This window comes from Eptatretus burgeri, chromosome 4 (assembly GCF_056783735.1).
Source record: "Eptatretus burgeri isolate ZD-2024b chromosome 4, Ebu_testis_v1, whole genome shotgun sequence".
Classification (NCBI taxonomy): Eukaryota; Metazoa; Chordata; class Myxini; order Myxiniformes; family Myxinidae; genus Eptatretus; species Eptatretus burgeri.
The window spans coordinates 25,883,943-25,903,942 of record NC_140964.1 but is presented as its reverse complement, the minus strand read 5'-3'; the positions used below and the strand labels follow the sequence as shown (position 1 = coordinate 25,903,942).

Sequence of the window (20,000 nt, the reverse complement as noted above, 5' to 3'; positions counted from 1 at the left end):
AGTGCCGAGTAATCTTTAACCAAACTGCGCAGTAGAACAGTTCTACTGCCAACAGTAGTCTTGGGTCATAACTGAACATTGAGAACTTGTGGTATTATAGAGATGATCGTCACCCCACACGGGGGTAATTTTCAAATTTAAAGTCAATCGGATGAAAATTGAGGATTTTAGAAATCTCACCTAAGTTGTTGACCTTTGGCCTATGATGACCTTTTGACATTTTGACCTCAAAAACAAAAGGTGTCTTCCTTATGACAAACTCTACCTTGTGGTGAAGTTTCGTGGATTGGTTTAAAATTGCGACCTGTAGGCCACAGACAGACAGACAGACTTGACATAACAAAATCAACTAACCAATAGACTTGAAAATCTTCGATTTTGCAAGTAACACACAAAGACAGAAAGGAGTGAAAACATAACCTCCTTCACCTTCGGTGGCGGAGGTAATAGTTGTTCTCAGCGCAATCTGTTACCTATTAAAAAAAATTTATTTCTCAATTTTATTTTTTTTTGCAATCACAACAGTAACCTTTTATTTTATTTTTAACCAAGCATGCAGATTTTTTTCAAATCGTGGACCCTTTTCTTTTTTCTCCTGCCTTGTTTCTCATAGTTTGAAAATTATTTATTTACTTTGCTTTTTGTTATGATTAATTTGCTTTTGATTGTCATGGCAATTGTCCTTCCAAAAGGTGTTCATCTGTATATCCTTTACTTGTTTATATTTCTCTTTTTTTATGTGTTTGAATTCTTTTAAATTATTTAGATTTTTTTTTTTTAATTGTAGAAAGTATGTGGTACTGTTTAAAAAAAAAAAAAAATCTTTTTTTATACAGTGATCTGAGGATTATTGAGGAGCTTGCATGTAAATCACAAGCAGTACAAGGGCATTCAGAGACATCAATGTATTGTTACATGAATTGCAAGTCCAATGGACAATCGACAGACCAAAGTAAAGGGAATTATAATCTGGGATTCCAGAATCATGAGCTACATCTCAGATGGGAACAGTAAACAGTTTAAAATTTTCTCATAACGTATTGATCGTTCATGTGACACAGCCCCCTTTTTAGTTTTTCCTCATTATTGAGGGTGCAACTTACTGAAGCATCTGACCTGAATTTATTACTGTAGGATTTCAGAGAGCAGCATGCCCATAATGATCAAGTAGTGCTGTGGTTCAGGTAGTGGTTGACTATTTGGTGTTATTTTGGGGCCTGTTTGAATTTATGTTGATCAAAAAAAAGAAATAACGCTTTGAATTGATCTCCAGTTTTATGTTTGGCGCAGTGATGCAGGTCTTGTGGTCTCCAGCATGCAGGCGCATGCTTTTGAATGGATCCATGCCCACTTGGAGGAATGCGATGAGACTGCTCTCCCAAAGCGGCAAGTCTACAATGAATACCAGTGAGTACTCAATTTTTCTGCAAACAAATAATTGTTTTGGAATAAAAGCTCCACTGAGCTGTGCTGCTCACTTTTTTGCTTAATGATCAGTAAAACTTTTGATTTTAAAGATCAAATAACTTGTCAAGTTTCTTGGTCCATGCCTTTTATGAAGCTTGACATCAGTACATCTGAAACTAAGAACATTCTGGTGATTTATTTAACACACTCGCTCGATGATTGAAGTGCGTACGGTAATCTCTCAGTCAGATTAAAAAAAATTCTGCCCTGTTTGAGACTTGGATGATTACATTTATTTTCCCCTTTTCTGCTGATTGATTGCTGATAGCATCTGTTACTGACAAAGAGGAGTTTCATTTTGACAGTCAGTTGAATTAAAAAAAAAAAAAAATATATATATATATATATATATATATATATATATATATATATATATATATATATATATATATATATATATAGGATTCGTGTGTGCGTGCGCACACACACGAGCAAATCAAGAATTAATTTACTTTCAAAAAATTAACAACTTCATGAGCACATCTAAATTAGAAGCAGCATTTTCATGTTGCATCATTTGAAAGTTCGGCTTGTGTTATCTACATTTTTTAAGATCGAAGATTTTTGAACGCCTCCACGATTTAAAAAACAAACAAACAAAAAACCCAAAACTTTACTTTTTACAGCTTACTCGTACAACTCAATTTGGAATACATGGACAACAAAATAATGGATACAAGGGACGGATCAGAAAATGGCAATTCTGTCCACCTGGCCTGCCTCATGTCTGCCTGTCGATGATGTATTATGATGCAATTTCTAATACATCCATGGGTGAAACTCTTCCGTATGTGTACAGAAATCCCTATTTTTGTAAGGACACGCACGGAGGTTTCCATATTTTCGTCGTCAGAAAAGCATGCCATGATTCCAGGTAATTGAGGTACTATTCCAAGATGCTAAATAATTTGTAAACCCATTCCATCCGGATGGGGTGCAATGTTGACGCATCATGAGTTGCTCTCATGGTGGTTTTTATGAGGAACTTTTGTAGAAGTTAGCCAGGTACAAAAGCTTGCAAGCTTGTTACCTGATCAGATGTCTGTCTATTTTGGTAAATACGGAAATAGCGTCCATTGTTGAAGATATATATATATATATATATATATATATATATATATATATATATATATATATATATATATATATGTATATGTATATATATATATGTATATATATATGTATATATGTATATATATATGTATATGTATATATATATATATATATATATGTATATGTATGTATATATATATATATGTATATGTATATATATATATATATATATATATATATATATATATATATATATATATATATATATTTTCCTCATCACTGGTCCCTCCTTTTTAAAATTCATGGAAAATACCGGTGCCATTTTTTACATTGCACGAAGTAAAGACGCGATTCTGCTGCAAAACGTGATAATGTCTTGGTCGCAATGAGGTTCGTAACCACCGATATGAGACCAATAAATCTTAACGAGGAACTTTAATGCAGGAGGAGGCCATTTGGCCCATCATGCCTGTGCTGCACCATCACCACATTACATAAATCCATCAGGCTCTCATCTCAATTTAATTGGGGGGAGGAGATGGGGATGAGAAATGTGTGGCAGGCACAGGGACTTGGGTGTTATAAATGCAAATAAAATCAATATTTTAAAACTCATTTGTTTATTACGACTTGCAACTTTCACTTGTACACATCACATGTGGCATAGTGTGTGTTTACTGACCCCTGCGGTAGGGAGTGGTTAGAATTGTTAATTCCATTGATCTCTCTGGAGAGCATTACCAATTTTAACCTTCCCTGTGGATTTCCCATTAAAGCCATACCGAACTGGTGTCTCACATGCTAAATCTGCAATGGTCGGTCACCACACCATCCATCCATCTATTGGGACCATACTCTGTGCAGAGCGATGGTGCTGCCGAAGCAGTCTCCTGGGCTATTTGGCAAAATCTTTGACAGGTCGCCACTCCGACACAGGATACCAACAGGCTGGTACTCATTTTGCTGACCTCAGAAGGATGATAGGCTGAGTCGACCCCACCTGGTACAAATTCAACAGCCAAACGGGATTTGAACTCAGGACCGTGGGATTCCAAGTCCACCACTCTAGCCATTAAGCCAACACCAGGCATGTCACCACACCAATAACAGTTTATTATAAGAATGCACGGGACGACGAAAACGGATAATCCCGGGACAAAAGATAGACTGACTTGAAAAAGTGCAGAAAAATAAATAAAGCACACTCACGATCCGATACAATGAATACCCACTTAATACAGGAGATGTAATCAAATCAAAATGGCCAGGAGCGCACAACAGAACGTGCCAGGCAAGGCCTTTTGCACAAACATTATGGTGTTAATGAGTCCAGTATTTGCAAAGTAAAGAAATGTGCAGAAAACATAAGGGGGTTAGGGTTGTTCTGGTTTACATTTGAGTGAGAGTGATTCCGGGAAACCCTCCATTACATGATGCGTGACACTCTCCCCTTTCTAATACATTTGTATTAAAAGTCCCACATCGGTATGTGGTATTCAGTATTCATTTATTTTATGATAACAAAATGCTGCACCAACTAACTGAAAATAATCTTCCCAGAAATAGATGTTCAGGTGAAATAGGAAAAAATTCTTCCCGAGATATCACTTTCATTTCCATTGTTTTTGGGGTTTTTTTGTTACAATTTGGACAGGATCACCCACAAAATGTGTATTTTGATATCGATTTTTCAAAATTTTATGGGGGGTGCATGCCCCCAGACCCCATTAATAAGGAGTCGTTGTACTCGTTACTTTCCTTTTTTTCAAAACTTCTGCAATTTCACCCATATACATCGAAGCACCCAATTAGAAATGTATGGGACACATACACACAGTTAAAAAAGTGTTCCCCACAATTCCAATCGTTTGCTGAACATTAATGGCTATTCCTAAAGCATTGCATTAACTTTTATGGAATGTTGTAAAATGTAGATGATACCAATTCTACTGCATCCTATACTTAACTTTATTTTGATCGTAAGCGTCAAAATAGTTGTTTACCTGAAGTAAGAACTTTATTCACTTGTGAGCAATTGATAGATTTTGTGATTAGCTGGGTTTTGTTCTTCATGGAGGTTTCAACCCTTTCAGCCCAGAATCTCTCCAAAAGGTGGGTTCACAACTTTGGCCCTGAGTCCACATCCGTAGATCCACAACCACAGCTGTGTCCATTAAGTCAGTCAACCCATAAATGCAACCTTACTATTCAATCTTTTTATTTCGTGTTACCAATCAAGTGATCCCATACAGTATAAATAGACTTGGCAATTCCAACTCACCCCCCTCCCCACCTCTTTCACAAACTATGCCAGAGAGTAGCTATTTGCCCACTCCTGCCAATTGCTTATTTTAAACAGTGCTTATGCAGTGTAAGGTAGAAGGACAGTGGATCTTATGGAAGGTGGAAAGACAATGAATCTCCACCACCCAAATAATTTCGCACCTAATTCTTGGCAAGCAAGATCCTCGTCTTTATTTATTTAAATTTAATGCAGTTGGAATCCTCCAATGTATGAGAATTTTGTGTCTCAAAATCAGATATTTATTGCGTCATCAATGTACATGATGATATTTGGTCAATGGCTTGCATTGATCAGGGACAAAATAACTTCATTACCCCACGCACGAAGCACAAAGCTGGGTTCAGCAATAGTTGCACTCTGTCTGAAGACATCCATCTATGATTGAGGAACTACAGTAATTCCTCGCAGAGCACTAATCGAAAATGTGCTACAAGGGGTCATTACACGATTGTTTATATGAAGATGCGTTCCCAATAGCGCAATTTCTCATGCATGAGCGGTATGTAAAGGGATTAATTGGGTTATCTGTAATAGTACTCATAATAATACAGATGGTAAACATATTATTTCATCAATAAAAATAAATTTTTATTCTGACAACATCAGTAAGTATTAGCAAATACATAAATTATGTGCAAACATCAAGAAAAAAATAATTGACATAGCTCCACTCTGCTCCATCTCCTACATGGTAGAGTTGGAGGAGGTTCATCCTGCTGTGCAAAACGAAGGCAGAGTAAACCGCTGATTTGCTCAGAGTGTGTGTGCATGCAGTACAAACAATAGTGGTTGGTGTGTTTACTGAGTGAGCACTGGTTGTTATGGGTTTACTTATTACCTCCGCCACCGTAGGTGAAGGAGGTCATGTTTTCACCCCTGTCGGTCTGTTTATTACTTGCAAAATCGAATATTTTTCAAGTATATTGGTCAGTCGATTTTGTTATTCTTTCTGTATGTCTGCCTGTTTATCAATCGCCTGCAGGTCACAATTCGAAATTGATCATCATGAAACTTTACCAAGCTGTAGAGGTAGTCTCAACTGAAAAGACGATTCATTTTGAGGTCAAAGATCATCTTGAGGTCAAATTTCTAAAATCGCAATTTTTCATCCAATTGACTTGAAAGTTGAACAGGATTTGCATATTGCATCAATGAATTGGGAACCAACTATTTAAGGTCAAAAGGTCAACTCAAGGTCAAACTTCTAACATAATCAATTTTCATCCGATTGACCTGAGCTTTGATAAAGATTGTCAGTTTTAGTCGAAATGAAATTGACAATTTGATGTATCCATGGCAACCTTTGGAGAGTGGGTGGATTTTGCAAGTATCATGCTCTGCATGACGTCTTTTTTTTGCTGCTCTTAGAGCACCCTTATTCTGGACATTTCCATCTGTCTGTCCGCGAAACTTTGGTCAAGCCTAGGGGCTAAACCACTCAACCGATTCCAATGAAATTTGGTAGGTCGGACCAATATTTCTGGGAATCGTGTGCTTTCAAATGTGGGACCCCGGGCCCGAGCAACGGCATAGCAAAGGCCCCTTAAAGTGGTCAAAAAATCGAAAAAAAATTAAAAAAATTTAGAAAAATCGAAGCTTAGAATTCTGTGCCCAATCTATCTTGCTCCCTTCATGCCAATTTGCAGCCCAAACAAAAAATATTTGGAGAAGGAGATAGGTTTTGGGCGAGTACATGTCGAACGGTTCATTGCGAATATCTCTAAGAGAAAGAGTCTGATTTTGATGAAACTTGGGTGAAATGTGTACAATGTGGCTCGCATGTACACAAAAATGAATGGTTGCTATGCACACCTCCGTTGTTTAGCAACAGCTAAAATACTTTATCGTACATCGTACACTTATTGTGGACTGTACAAAAAAAATCAATACCTCCGAAACTGGACCTCCGAGGGACCTGTTTTTTTGTGCCCAAGGAGAATGTCTTACAACATCAGAAAAAAAATAAAATCTTTAGTGAATAGATAAATGGAATTACCAGGGCTGCCATTTGTTAGAGTCTCTTTGGAAACATGCCTGAAATTTCACAAGGCGGGTTTCTGGGCGCAAACTAAGAGGGCTGTGATAATCATATTTATTGTGCTAAATTGATTGATAGCATGCACATGAATATCGGCTCGTCACGTCGGCCAGCTTTCCATCTAGAGCGAGCAGCCATGTCGCCTACCGGCTTGTTTAATTTTTAAGTGATTCTTCAGCATTGAGTGATGGGACCAATATGTTGGTGAGGGATTCGGATGATTGTTGGTGGACAGGTTCGGTGTTTGACAAGGACCAATTGATTCGATTTTGGTGACGATCCGAATCTGGATCCCGATCCGAGAATTTTTCAAGTGATTCTTCACCATTGACAGATGAGGCCAAAAACGATATATCGCTCAATATCTCAAAAGGTTATGGATGGATTCCAACAAAACTTGCTGGACAAGTTGCGAGTGCCACGAGAAAGAATTGCTTCAATTTTGGTGAAGATGTGAATCTGGTTCCTGATGCGAGAATTATTTAATTCTTACGTCATTCTTTACCATTGAGAGATGACTCTAAAATCGATATTGCATGATATCTCAAAAAGTTGAAGACAGATTCGGTTGAAACTTGGTGGACAGGTTAGGTGTGTGACGAGGACAAATTGATTCAATTTTGTTGAAGATCCGAGAATTGTTCAAGTGATTTTTTTTTTCCCCATTGAGAGATGGGGCCGAAAACTATGTATAACATGATATCTCACAAAGATGTGGACAAGTTATGACAAAACTAGGTGGATGAGTTTGTGAGGTGACAAGAACAAGCCGATTCGATTTTGGTTAAGGTCCGGAATCTGATCCAACATATCAGTGGGATACAAAATGTAAACTGTTCAGCCTGGCAGAGGTATGTGCTCTACTGAGTGCCATTCCATTTCGCCAAGTGTCGCTCTGTGAGTGATTTTTTTTTTTCATTTGTTGTCTGTTTGTTTGTGTGCGAGATATCTAAAAAGTGGTTGATGGATTCTAATGAAACTTGGTGGACAGCTTAGGTGTGTGACGAGGACGAATTGATTCAATTTTGTTGAAGATCCGAGAATTGTTCAAGTGATTCTTCCCCATTGAGAGATGGGGCCAAAAACGATGTAAAACATGATATCTCAAAAAGTTATGGACGGACTTGGACGAAACTTGGTGGACACTTTGGGTATTATATGTGAGAAGGTCAAATTTATTCATTGTTGGTGAGGATCCGAATCCTTATCCGGATTCGAGAATTTTTTTAATTTTCAAAGTTATTCTTCATCCAAAAATGATATGTTGCATGATATTTCAAAAACACCTTGACCCCGATATGTTCTACAGGATCAGGCATTGAATGGTGGGGTTATGCGCTCTCCTGAGTGCCCTTCTCATTTTATTTGTTGTTGTAAAAATGTTCTCCAGGATAAAGTGCTTTATTACGAATCAGCAAGGTATTGCTGTACTTAATTTCAATTGAATTCTATATTTTGAACACAATCGAACACAAATTTGAATATTAATCAAAACACAAACTTGTAGTTCATCAGTACTTCAGCTCTGAATTTGGCAATTTGCACGGAATTTAATCCCGATTGCGCATGTATACAGATGAGTAAACCAATTCAAAATTTTTTTTTTTCGTTTCTCTGCCTGTCTGGCAATTAAACAAAATTGAAAATCATTCCAAACAGGAAACTTTCTGTTTTTATGGACATCATAAAGGACACAAACAACAGGCACGAATAACTTATTGAACATGTTAGATGGGAGAGTGAAAAAGGTGTATCAATGGCAGCAGACTTCTGAAAGTTTTTATTTATTTATTTATTCATATTTATATTTTTATCTACAGCCTTTAAAACTCTTATTTTATTTCACTTGAATTATATACACTACTTGAACACTGTCGAACACAAATTGCCTTGTTTTCACTTCCAAAAACCCTCTGTTTAGCAGTACTTAGCCAAAATATTATGCCTGTTTATGCCATCTCGACCAAAGAAATTTGCCTCTTGCACTCTCAGCATTGGAGAATATCGAGATTCAGCCAAAATCATGGCTCGTAGGAAATAGATTCTGATTGGAAATGCAAAACAAGAGTTGAAAAGGACCTTTGCATGTCCTTTTCCCCAAGACTGTGGTGAGTAAGGTGTTCTATGAACTCTCTAATTGTTGTTTTGCTATTGACTTTATTCATAAAAGGGCCACAAAGCAATTTGCAAAATATATTGTTATTTTAAGTGGGAATTTTTGAATCTTTGAAGTACTTTTAAGTTTACATGGAATTTGAGGCAACAGCTTGAATGAAGTGGAAAACATCATACCATTGCCAGTAGTATTTGTCTCCAGATAGTCTGGAGACTTTGCATATGCTTTGCTGCTTACTCGTTTCTCTTCATTCCATATAGGGTACATTGTGAAAACAGAGGATACCGAGAGCTGGCCGCTTCAGATTTTGGCAAACTCATGAAGGGCGTTTTTCCAAACATTACATCGAGGAGGCTCGGAACACGAGGCCAGTCCTTATATCCTTGTGGTCCTTGTGGCAAAAGTAAATGATGAAGGGTCTGTTGTCTATTGAAATGACAGTCAGGATATGATTGTGGGGAGGAACAAAAATAAATTATAAATTGGTATGTTGGTTGGTTAGAAGAGGACAATTACTCAATCAATACATATTGGTATTGACATTAAGGATTGTTGACCTTGAAGCTTGAAAGAGAAGACTAGGACGAGATAGACAGCAGATTTCAGAGCTGTGCCAAAGGCAACAATAAATTTTAAATGAGTGACTTTGTTTGGTTGTGTGCAGGGAATAGGTTGTTTGATTTAACTAGGAAGCAGAGAAGGGTGGATAATGAAATGAGCAAGTGTCCATGATCAGATGAGTTATTAGCCTTTTGAGACTATCCTGCAGCAAGCCATGTACTTCATCAGTTTTGTGTTGGGAGATGCCAATGATGTCCTCGACTTTAAAAGTCCAAATCAAGGTATACTGCAGTGAGTGTAATGTGCAATAAATGGCTTGTACTCCACAGCAATGAGTCATGTAAATACTGATATTTTAACAATGGACAAACATCATCTTGCAAGTTCCTTGACTTCCAAGCACGTACTGTTACGGTGGTTTGAAAATTAAAAATCTTGTTCACAATCCATTTCTGCCCCAGCTTGACATTGACGAAAAGGGCAATGCTGTAAGTGTTTTACTCCTTGTGCTGGATTATTTTGTGTTATTTGACATCACTTCCCTTCCTTCCAACAAAAAATGGAGTGGGGGGTTGGTGGTTGGAGTATCAAGGCCAAATATGTATGAGTGTAAGGACCAAAAATGTTGGTGAACATTCTTTCATCAGCTCTGGCTTCAGATAAACATATTTATATATTTTCAAAATACTGTTTCATCAAGTAATTGATAAAGCATCTTTTCATCTACACTTGTTTCTTACAGATGACCTCGATGAAGCAGTTGATTTCGTCAGCAAGTCCGGTGCACACATCAGACATCCGGAGGCTAAATGCTTCCCAACAGTCACGTCATCTCCTGCAGCGACGAAAATTGCAGCAACAGCAGTTGAACAAGCAACATTATTTACAACAGCAGCAAGCACAACAAAAGCCGAAAGCTCTGAAGTCTGATGGTGTCACGAGTCCACATGCAGATCGTGGAGGAAAACCATGCTTTATTCCAATCCTGCCGAAGCTCTTTGCACCAGGTACTGGTGGCTCCTTACAGATTGCCTCACCGACAATGTTGCTGGCTGGTAGCAATCATATAATGCCATTTGTAGGAGCAATGGGTTGTAATCGTGTTGATTTGTCCACTATCTCCATTGCGAAAGAGCCATCTGAGGCTGCTGCTGTCGCTGATGGGTCATCAGCAGAGAGGAGCCCCATACGGATTTTGGACACTGGCCCGAAGCTTGGTGTTGTATCTCTCAAAAATGGTGGTGCCTGCAGATTGGCCTCCGATTCTCAAAACAGAGGTCACTCCCAAACTCAAGGGAAGTCACCAAGTGAATGGCACAAGGTTGTAAGGGGAAAAGAAGCAATGTCTCTTGGCCCTGGTGCAGAAAATAACAGGCAGGCACAGATTAAATGTGAGCATGGGGATGGCTCCAATCCACAGCGGTGCTCTGAGGTTGCAGACAACACCGCAGACCTGTGGGGTACAGGAAATGTCCTCCTCTCATCTAGCTTTCCTGATAATTCAGAGCAAAGCACATCACCTGAAAACATTGGGCTCATTCAGGAAATGAACAAGAGTGTTGGATTGAGCAGCCATGTGAATGGAGCTATCTTTAATGATGGGGACGTAAAACTTGGGGACGTGATGGGAATCGTCACTGACACAGTACCCAATGGAGAACAGGTAACGCAATTTGTTGTTTTGGACATTTTAAAACTACATTCTGCAGGGTCATCTAAGGCTCTACCAATTATGTCCATTGCTTCATTTTATCATCATCCAATGCACATTGATTGCACTGTTCACATGTCAGAGATTATTTTTGCTGTCTCATGGGAAATGAACTTGAGTTAATGATCACATTCCTTCCATCACTTATGGATGATAATAAATAGTTTGTGTTAAAAATATAGTTTATCATACAAGAAGTCTGATGTACCTGTCACAACTTATTTACATGTCTGTTTGGCAGTGTATTGGTACAATGTGAGGTGAATGCCCGTTCACCCAATATTCGATACAAAACGCATTAGTTGTATCGTATATGACTGTAATGGAAGTGGAGGTGAGATGTTTACTCCAAAAGTTGATTTGTGTGAAAAGAAAACAGGTTATAATTTTGAAGTTGGTCTTTAACCTGTGAAGAAACATCACCAAGTGGCGAGAGATTTCTGGTAACTTCCGTATGTAGAATCTAACATGAATGAGCAGTCTGCAGATGGAAGGACATTTGTGAACGTTATATCTCCAAAGGTCTATAAACAGGAAGGAGAGTCAAATGCGGGAGAAAATAAAAAGAATAGCCATCCCTGAATTGCTTGTGTGTCATGCCGCAGTGGATTTTGTGGTTTTACGTTTGGAATACACTCGTCTGCTGGTTAAGGTAGATCGAGCCAAGATACCTTTGTGAAATGTGATGGTATCGAAGTGGCCAAGACAAACAGTACCCCAGATGGTTGCCGTTTTGGCCAATTCCATGAAGTTGTAGCAATATGTACATGTTTTATTACCAACATGAGAAAATGACTTTTTGAGAGGGTAACTGATTTTATTAGAGAAGAGTATGAATCGTATTTTTAGATGTGTTATGCCGTCTGCACACGTGAAGAAGCAGTCAGACAGATCGGCAATCATTTGCAGTTACGTGGAGCTATGACGATGTTCATTTAAAATACGTAAAGAATTTGAAATGTGTAAAGAAGTAACATAGATAATTTGGCATAAGACGAGTTACAAAGGCCACTTTATTTATTTATTTATTTATTTATTTATTTATTTTGTTCAGCAAAGCAGGAGGATTGTGGTAGGGAGAGGTTGAGAAGCAGACTGGGACTTGTTCCCAGGAGATGCCATTAATAAGAAATACCATGGAGTCCACTTCCTCAAAAGGAGGAACATATGGAAAAGGGTGCACAACCAAAACTACCAAAGTGGTGATCAGCCTGAGTAAAAGCCAGTTTGGAGATCTGGTTCACTCAACACAGATTGTGACATATATTGAGCCCCGAGGAGCTCCCAGGGATTGTACCTCTTTGAGGGGTGGCCACAAAAGTAACATGGAGGTTTGACAGCCAATAATGATGGAGGGACAAAGTGAGAGTTTGAGACTTCCCTGTGTTGAAAGATGTGCTCCAAGTACAGAGCGGTGACTAATTTTGTACAATATCTGTAAACATGGATGCTGTGGCAGCTGGCCTCTCAGAAAAGAGGTGTAATGTTGTGCATTGAATTGAGTTTTCAACAAAAAATCATTTTTATGCAATGTATGTATATTTGAAAATATATGTCGATATACTTGTGTGTACATATATGTATATGTATATGTATATGTCTGTATATATATATATATATATATATATATATATATATATATATATATATATATATATATATATATATATATATATTGTTATGGATTTCAGAATCAGATCTGACTGATGCATCCAACATTCAGGTCCTCAGACAGTTACTTCCATAAATTTATGTCCAGGATAGACCAATCCCCTTGTCTGGTGAGATTATAACTTCGATGCATTGGAGGAGTTTACAGAACAGATTCCCTTTCTTATGGGATGGCCTTTTTCTCTTCATGACACGTTCATGCACGCTGTTAACCCAACGGCGAAATGTATATATATATATATATATATATATATATATATATATATATATATATATATATATATATATATATATATATATATATATATATATATATTGACCGTTTTTACAGCCATTTTTCCCTGCTGTGCAGGGGTTTGGCTTTTTTTTTTTTTGTGAGGCAATGTTTTATGGCCGGATGTCCTTCCTGACGCCAACCCTGGTCGCCTCTTACGACACACAGGGATATGGTACACCTATTCTAACCGGGGCATACACCGGGACCAGTACACTGGCACTCATTTCGCCGACCTCGGAAGGATGACAGGCTGAGTCAACCCCTGGTGTTAATTCAGCAGCCAACGGGGCTTGAACTCAGGATACTGGGATCCCAAGCTGCCACCCTAACCACTAAGCCAACACCAGGCATATATATATATATATATATATATATATATATATATATATATATATATATATATATATATATATATATATATATATATGTACATGTATATACACTATATATGTATATATTTTTGATTTATATATTTTCGATATACCCTGTGTGTGTGTGTGTGTGTGTGTACACACACACATATACATATATATGTGTATATATATATATATATATATATATATATATATATATATATATATATGTATATATATATATATATATATACACAGTCATGAGCCACTTAACGACGGAGTTACGTTCTGAGAAACGCGTCGTTGAGCGACGTCGTCGTTGTGCGAACATCATTTTTTATTTTTCGTTTTCGTTTTCGAACATCGTACTTGCACAAACCTAGACACCGAGGCTATATGGTATAGCTATATGGTTTCCAGGTCAATCACTCGACGTGACCTCTTACTGGCAATATCAGCAGTGGATTTTGTATGCTTAAGGTCCATGATGAACAAAACAACACGAGATTAAATCAAGCACACGGAAAAATGATGCAATCAAGAGACGCGGTAAACACGAGATGTACAGTAGAACAATGCTGCGTGACACGGCATGCTGTTTTACAGTAAACTTTTTTATAAGTAGAAAGAGTACATACACTCAAATAACGATAAAAAGTACAGTATAGTAAATACATAAATCAGTAACATCGTTGTTTATCATTATCAAGTATTATGTAATGTACAGTGTACATAATTGTAGGTGCTATTTTTATACGACTGGCAGTGCTACGTCGGCTACATCACTCCGCGATAGGAATTTTTCAGCTACCAAGCGCCCACAGAGCATCCGACACTGACGCTCTGCCCCGCTCAGGGAGCGGATAAAAAGACCAGGCTCCCTTTGGAGGTTCGTGTTCGGGTTCGAGTTCGTGTTCATGATCGTGTTGGCGTCGGAACCTGGCTGTGTGTCGGAGCCTGAGGAGAATCACTTGCTTCGCCTGCCTCGCCGCCTCCTCGCTTGTTTTGCCGTCCAGATCGTGCTGGCGTCTGCCGCTCCACCCCTGGTGCCTTCGTCCTTGACGCCACGTGGAAGCTGCGGGTTTGAGTCCCGCCACTGAGCCAGATCGTCGAAGACCGCACGATGCGGACAGGTCCAAGCACAGGCTCTGGTCTCCAGCTCGCCTTTCCTCGAGCTGGAAGCCTTCAATAAAGACCTGACGGGGTCCATTTGTTTGGGTGTGTGTCTGTGTGTGGGCCCGTCTCTTCAGTAGAACTGTAAAGTGCTTTTGCTCACTGTATATTGCCTGCCTGATATTCGGATAACTCTGCCCTTACATGCTTCCCTCCCCGCTTATTATTGTAATAAATTTCCCTCTTGTTGAATGTCCCAGCTCGTTCCCTGTCATTTATTTTATTGGCTTAGCACGGTGCGTGTTGTGAGAAATAGCAAAGCAGTAAATTGTTCATTTGGACCGACAGGCCCTGGTGACCATCCGCTCAGGTTACTCACGGTTCGAGCACAGAAACGGCTCGTCCCGCTCGAGGTCTGTCGAGGGTGTGAATTCCCCGGTAGCTTTGCCGTGTGGGTAATTAGGTATATTGAAGTTTGGCAATTAACCCTACCCCACGCGGTTAAATTATTGGCGATTCATGGTCCTGTAAGAGACCCGTGCCTTTCGGACTTATCCGAGGGTCACAACCTAAATTCCGGGTGTTCGGTGGAGACGAACATATATAATGTATATATATATATGTGTGTGTGTGTGTGTGTGTGTGTATGTGTGTGTGTGTGTGTGTGTGTGTGTGTGTGTGTGTGTGTGTGTGTGTGTGTGTGTGTGTGTGTGTGTGTGTGTGTATATATATATATATATATTTATATATATATATATACATATATATATTTTTGCGGAGCCGGGCGTCGGTTGCGAGTACGACCGCAAGATGGAGCAGTAGGGTCGACTCCACTGTACCTTTCGGAAAACTCCGAGGGTACGGGTCCCTTACAGGACCGTGAATCGTCAATAAATCAACCATGTGGTACAGGGTTATTTGCCAAACTTCAAAATACCTAGAGGCCCACGTGGCGAACTACCAAGTATTCACACTCTCAACGGAACTCAAACGGGACGAGTCGTTTCCGTGCTCGACCCGTGCGTAACCCGAGCGGATGGTTACCGAGGTCCCGTTGGTCGAATGCACACAACTACGGCAACAATGGCCTTCTTTAATTCCCCAACACGCACCGTGTTAAACCAATGAAGAAAACACAGAAACGAGCTTATATATTTAACAGGGGATTTATTTACAATAGAGAAAGAGGAAACACAGAGCAGAATTAACACCAAATGTAGTCATGCAATGTACAAAGAGCAAGCACTTAACAATTTCTACTTTCAGACGGGCACACACACACACACACACACACACACACACACACACACACACACACACACACACACACACACACACACACACACACACACACACACACACACACACACACACACACACACACACACACACACACACACAGTGGCCACGGCCTTTATTGAGGCCTCCAGCTCAGAGGGAAAGGCGAGCTGAAGACCAGAGCCTGCACTCGGACCTGTCCGCCTCGAGCGGGTATGTTGAGCTGGCGGGGTGGCGTGACTCGGACCTGCAGCAGCCCAGACGTCCACACGACCGGGCTCCCGGCGAACGGAGGCCGGCAGGGCGAAGACTGGAAAGACGAAAACTGGCTTTCAAAAGAAGAACCACCACCGCAAAAAACGGAGCCTGACCTTTTATCCTCCCCCCCCTCCTTCAGCCAAACATCGGTGTCATGGTGTATGTCTTCCTCAATGGCTGGTTTTGGTGCACAAAATCGCTCTTCACCTTCGACAATGGCCAAAACGAGCGGCAAGTCCATCGATTGGCCCGGGGGCGTGGTGACGTCACGTGGATGGACCGCCTTTCTCACCGTGGCGGGGTCTGATTGGCTGAGCGGCGGCCACCTCATTCGCAGCACGCTGATAGGTTGAGGGCCGCCGTGAGGCCCCTCCATGAACTCTGCCCACCACAGGTGCCATGGCGTCGGCCAGAGCGAGGTGAAGGGGAGGGTGATGCTGGTGTTGTCGAAGAAGATTTATGGATGTAATTCAAGTCCGAACTATCAAAATATCTTCGCAGCGCATGTATGTAATTCCCAAAAAACACAGGTAGGGGCCCTAAATAGAAACGCGCATTTATCGAAATAACTAAGCTATGGGGACGGCTGTCTGTCTGTGTGCACAAGGCTTCCAGATTCGTAACAATATATATATGTGTGTGTGTTTATATATATATATATATATATATATATATATATATATATATATATATATATACATATATATATATATATATATACATATATATATATATATATATATACATATATATATATATATATATATACATATATATATATATATACATATATATATATACATATATATTGTTGTGGTTGAGGAAATTCGCAAACCACCATTCAGGTCCCGTAGGTGAGATATCTCTGTAAGTACATGTGTAGTTAGCCCAAACCCATTGTTTAGAGGGAATAAATGTGATTCATTCGGGCTGCGACCCTTTAAGATAGCCGTTTTTCTGTTCTATCTTTATTTTGAACCAACCACGTCTCAACCGCCATCACACAACAACCACCAACCGCAACGCCGCTTCACAACAACAACAACGCCAACAGCCACGGCCTTTACCTTCACAACTCGCTCTCGCAACCATCGCATCACCGCCATTCCAAGCGTCGCTATGGCCATCACCGCCACAATAAACCCTCCACCACCTTCACCTCTCCTTCTGCGGCCATTCCCGCACCGCTTGTGGGCACCGATCCTGGACTCGTACAGGGCGCGCGCCGAGCAGCGGGTGCAAAGAGCGGCCTTTCCGAGAAGTCGGATCAAGAATGATACACGCCCACTTCCGATCTCTCCAATCATTAAGCGCGGGGCGATTTGGCCCCGCCTCCAGGCGCGTCGGAGTAGAATCGATATATGCAAATTCGAGGATCAGGAGAGTTTCACGCCCACTTTTCCTCCGTCCAATAGGCGAGCGTGGCTCCGCCCCCGATCCCATCCTGATCCGGAAATTTGCATATGGTTTCTCCTGCTGCACTATAAAGTGCCGAGCGCGGGGGCGAATTCAGAGAGTTTTCTGTTTCGGGCTCGGGCGAGTTGTGGCGGCGGCGAAGTGTGGCAGCAGCAGTCAAGACGGGTCTGGAGGAGAGTCGGTCTGTCGGGGTTCGGAGTCTGTCGGGGAGCTGCAGAGAGGAGAAGCCGGGAACGCGGTCGAGGGCGCTCGTCGCGGGACCCAAGCAAGCCAGCTAGCCTCTTTCCCCAGAGCATCAACAACCCCCCCTGTTTCCCCCCCCGCGCTGAGATAGTGCGAAAAGGGGGCCCCGTTCCCACCCCATTCCAGGCAGTGCCAGCGAGGCCCGCGGAGGAGCGCGGAGTCGGGGCGCCGCCGCCATTTTGCGGCTCATCACAAGACGGGTAGGCTCTGCCCAGTCTCGCGTCCACAGACCACGTCTGCCCCCTTGTCGTAGAGGGTGGCCCCTTTTTCTTTTGCTTTTGAGTAAATGTGTTGTCGGCGCCGTCTGTAATGTAAAACTGTGTAAGTGTTGCCGTGTGCTCGCGTAGTCGGTAGTAGATCTGCATTGTGTTTCTTTTGTTGCAATTGCTTTTGGTGCATAATTGTTGTGTTTCTTTTGTTACATTTGCTTTTGGTGCATAATTGTTGTAATTGTATATGTGTGCTTTCCGTTTGCCGCGAAATAAATGTGCTTTATGTTGAACTGTTTTTCCCGTTTCGCTTCGTCTTTTCTTTAATTGAATCTCCATCTTACTTCACGTAAAGGGTTGGTAGTGGGCTAAAATACGCCCGACGATTAATCGGAACCATCGAGGTTGACGATAACACCGCTCGGTTATCCCGATAGTACGGAACGGGTCGCTTAAAGTGGCCCATGTCCGAAGTCGACCTGCGGCGAGGTGCGATCGCCCGATATACCCTCCGTGTGGGTACTTAGGTAGGTCGAATTTGGCGAACAACCCTATCCCACGCGGGGGCCGATTGGCACGATTGTGGTGAGGCCGAAAGGCCCACCCATGACTAGTTCCCGGCGTTAGTCCGAGAGGGTCACTACGGAATTGTCCGTCCGGTGGGCGACGTGCCGCGATTCGAGTTACGTGGCCGCTCGCACGCCGGCGGGCGCGAATTCGCAACAATATATATATATATATATATATATATATATATATATATATATATATATATATATATATATATATATAATTTATTTTGCCTGGTGTTGGCGTAGCGGCTTGGGATCCAAAAGGTCCTGAGTTCAAGCCCCATTGGCCGCTTGAATTAATACACACCAGGAGGTTGACTCAGCCTGTCATCCTTCCGAGGTGGGCAAAGTGAGTACCATTGTACTGGGCCTGGTGTATGCCTCGGTTAGAATAGGTGTACCATATCCCTGTGTCGTAAGAGGCCACCAGGGTTGCGTCAGGAAGGGCATCTGACGTAAAACCTGTGCCAAATCATTATGCGGATCATAATGCATGATCCGCTGTGGCGACCCCTAACGGGAGCAGCCGAAAGATGAAGATACATATATTATTTCTGTTAACGTCTGCGTGTTATTTGACATATCTCCTCCAAACCTGCCAGACGGATTGTCGTCACTTTCGGCATGCGGGTGCTTTGTGGTCTAATGAACAGCATGGGCTTTGTGAGATCGTGCCAGACGGACATGTTTGGGAATTTTAGGCGATTATTTTTTTTTTTTCTTCTTCTAATTTTTACGTTCATTTGCATGGCGACGTGTGACATCACCGCTGAGAGGCGTAATTCCGTCATGACGTCATCGGTCATTCGCTGACGTCATTACGTCTGTCGTCGACAGACCGTCACCGCCGAGAGGCGTAATGCCACTCCTATAAAACAGTGTCTGCAATGTAAAACCCTCTTTTGCACATGCTGACTACCTCAGAAGGTGAATTTGACACAAAAAATGTAACAAGAAACATTGTATATAAAGTAAAGATTAATTTTAAAAAAAATATTTTTTCTGTTAACGTCTGCACGTAATTTGACGTTTCTCAACCACCATCATTACCTGTGTTGTGTCTTGCATGTGTGATCTTCAAATTGAAGCGTCCAGCGGTGTTCGATCGTCGGATGTGCACCAAAAAGTGCCGTTCATTGAAATTTGCATTCTGATTCTCGGTCACCCTCCACTGCTCCTGTTCAGTCTTGGGCTAGGCCTATATCATGTTAAACTTGCCCCATCAGACGCCAACCTTCCAGTCACACTGCAGAGGGTGCAATTTCCAGTCGGACTCGCATACTTTGTGACCATAAACAAATCCCAGGGCCAAACATTTGACAAACTCGGAATATTCCTCCCAGCCCCTGTGTTCTCCCA

The 20,000-nt window shown here is 41.0% G+C and overlaps 1 protein-coding gene across 10 annotated transcripts in view; it reads left to right on the top strand.

The window, feature by feature from the left end:
* LOC147027664 (uncharacterized) overlaps positions 1–20,000 on the top strand; it is a 161,768-nt gene that overhangs the window by 51,001 nt on the left and 90,767 nt on the right. For 9 of the 10 annotated variants that reach the window (XR_015057172.1, XM_085877202.1, XM_085877201.1 and 6 more), the window contains 4 exons: positions 1,291–1,407; positions 9,240–9,356; positions 9,944–10,028; positions 10,283–11,203. Coding sequence is in view for 9 of the 10 variants with exons in the window: in XM_085877198.1 (XP_085733324.1) it covers positions 1,291–1,407; positions 9,240–9,356; positions 9,944–10,028; positions 10,283–11,203 (1,240 nt within the window). In the remaining variant the exon portion in view is untranslated. Of the gene's footprint in view, positions 1–1,290; positions 1,408–9,239; positions 9,360–9,943; positions 10,029–10,282; positions 11,204–20,000 lie in introns of all 10 variants that reach the window. The other variant, XM_085877195.1, reaches the window with a different exon arrangement.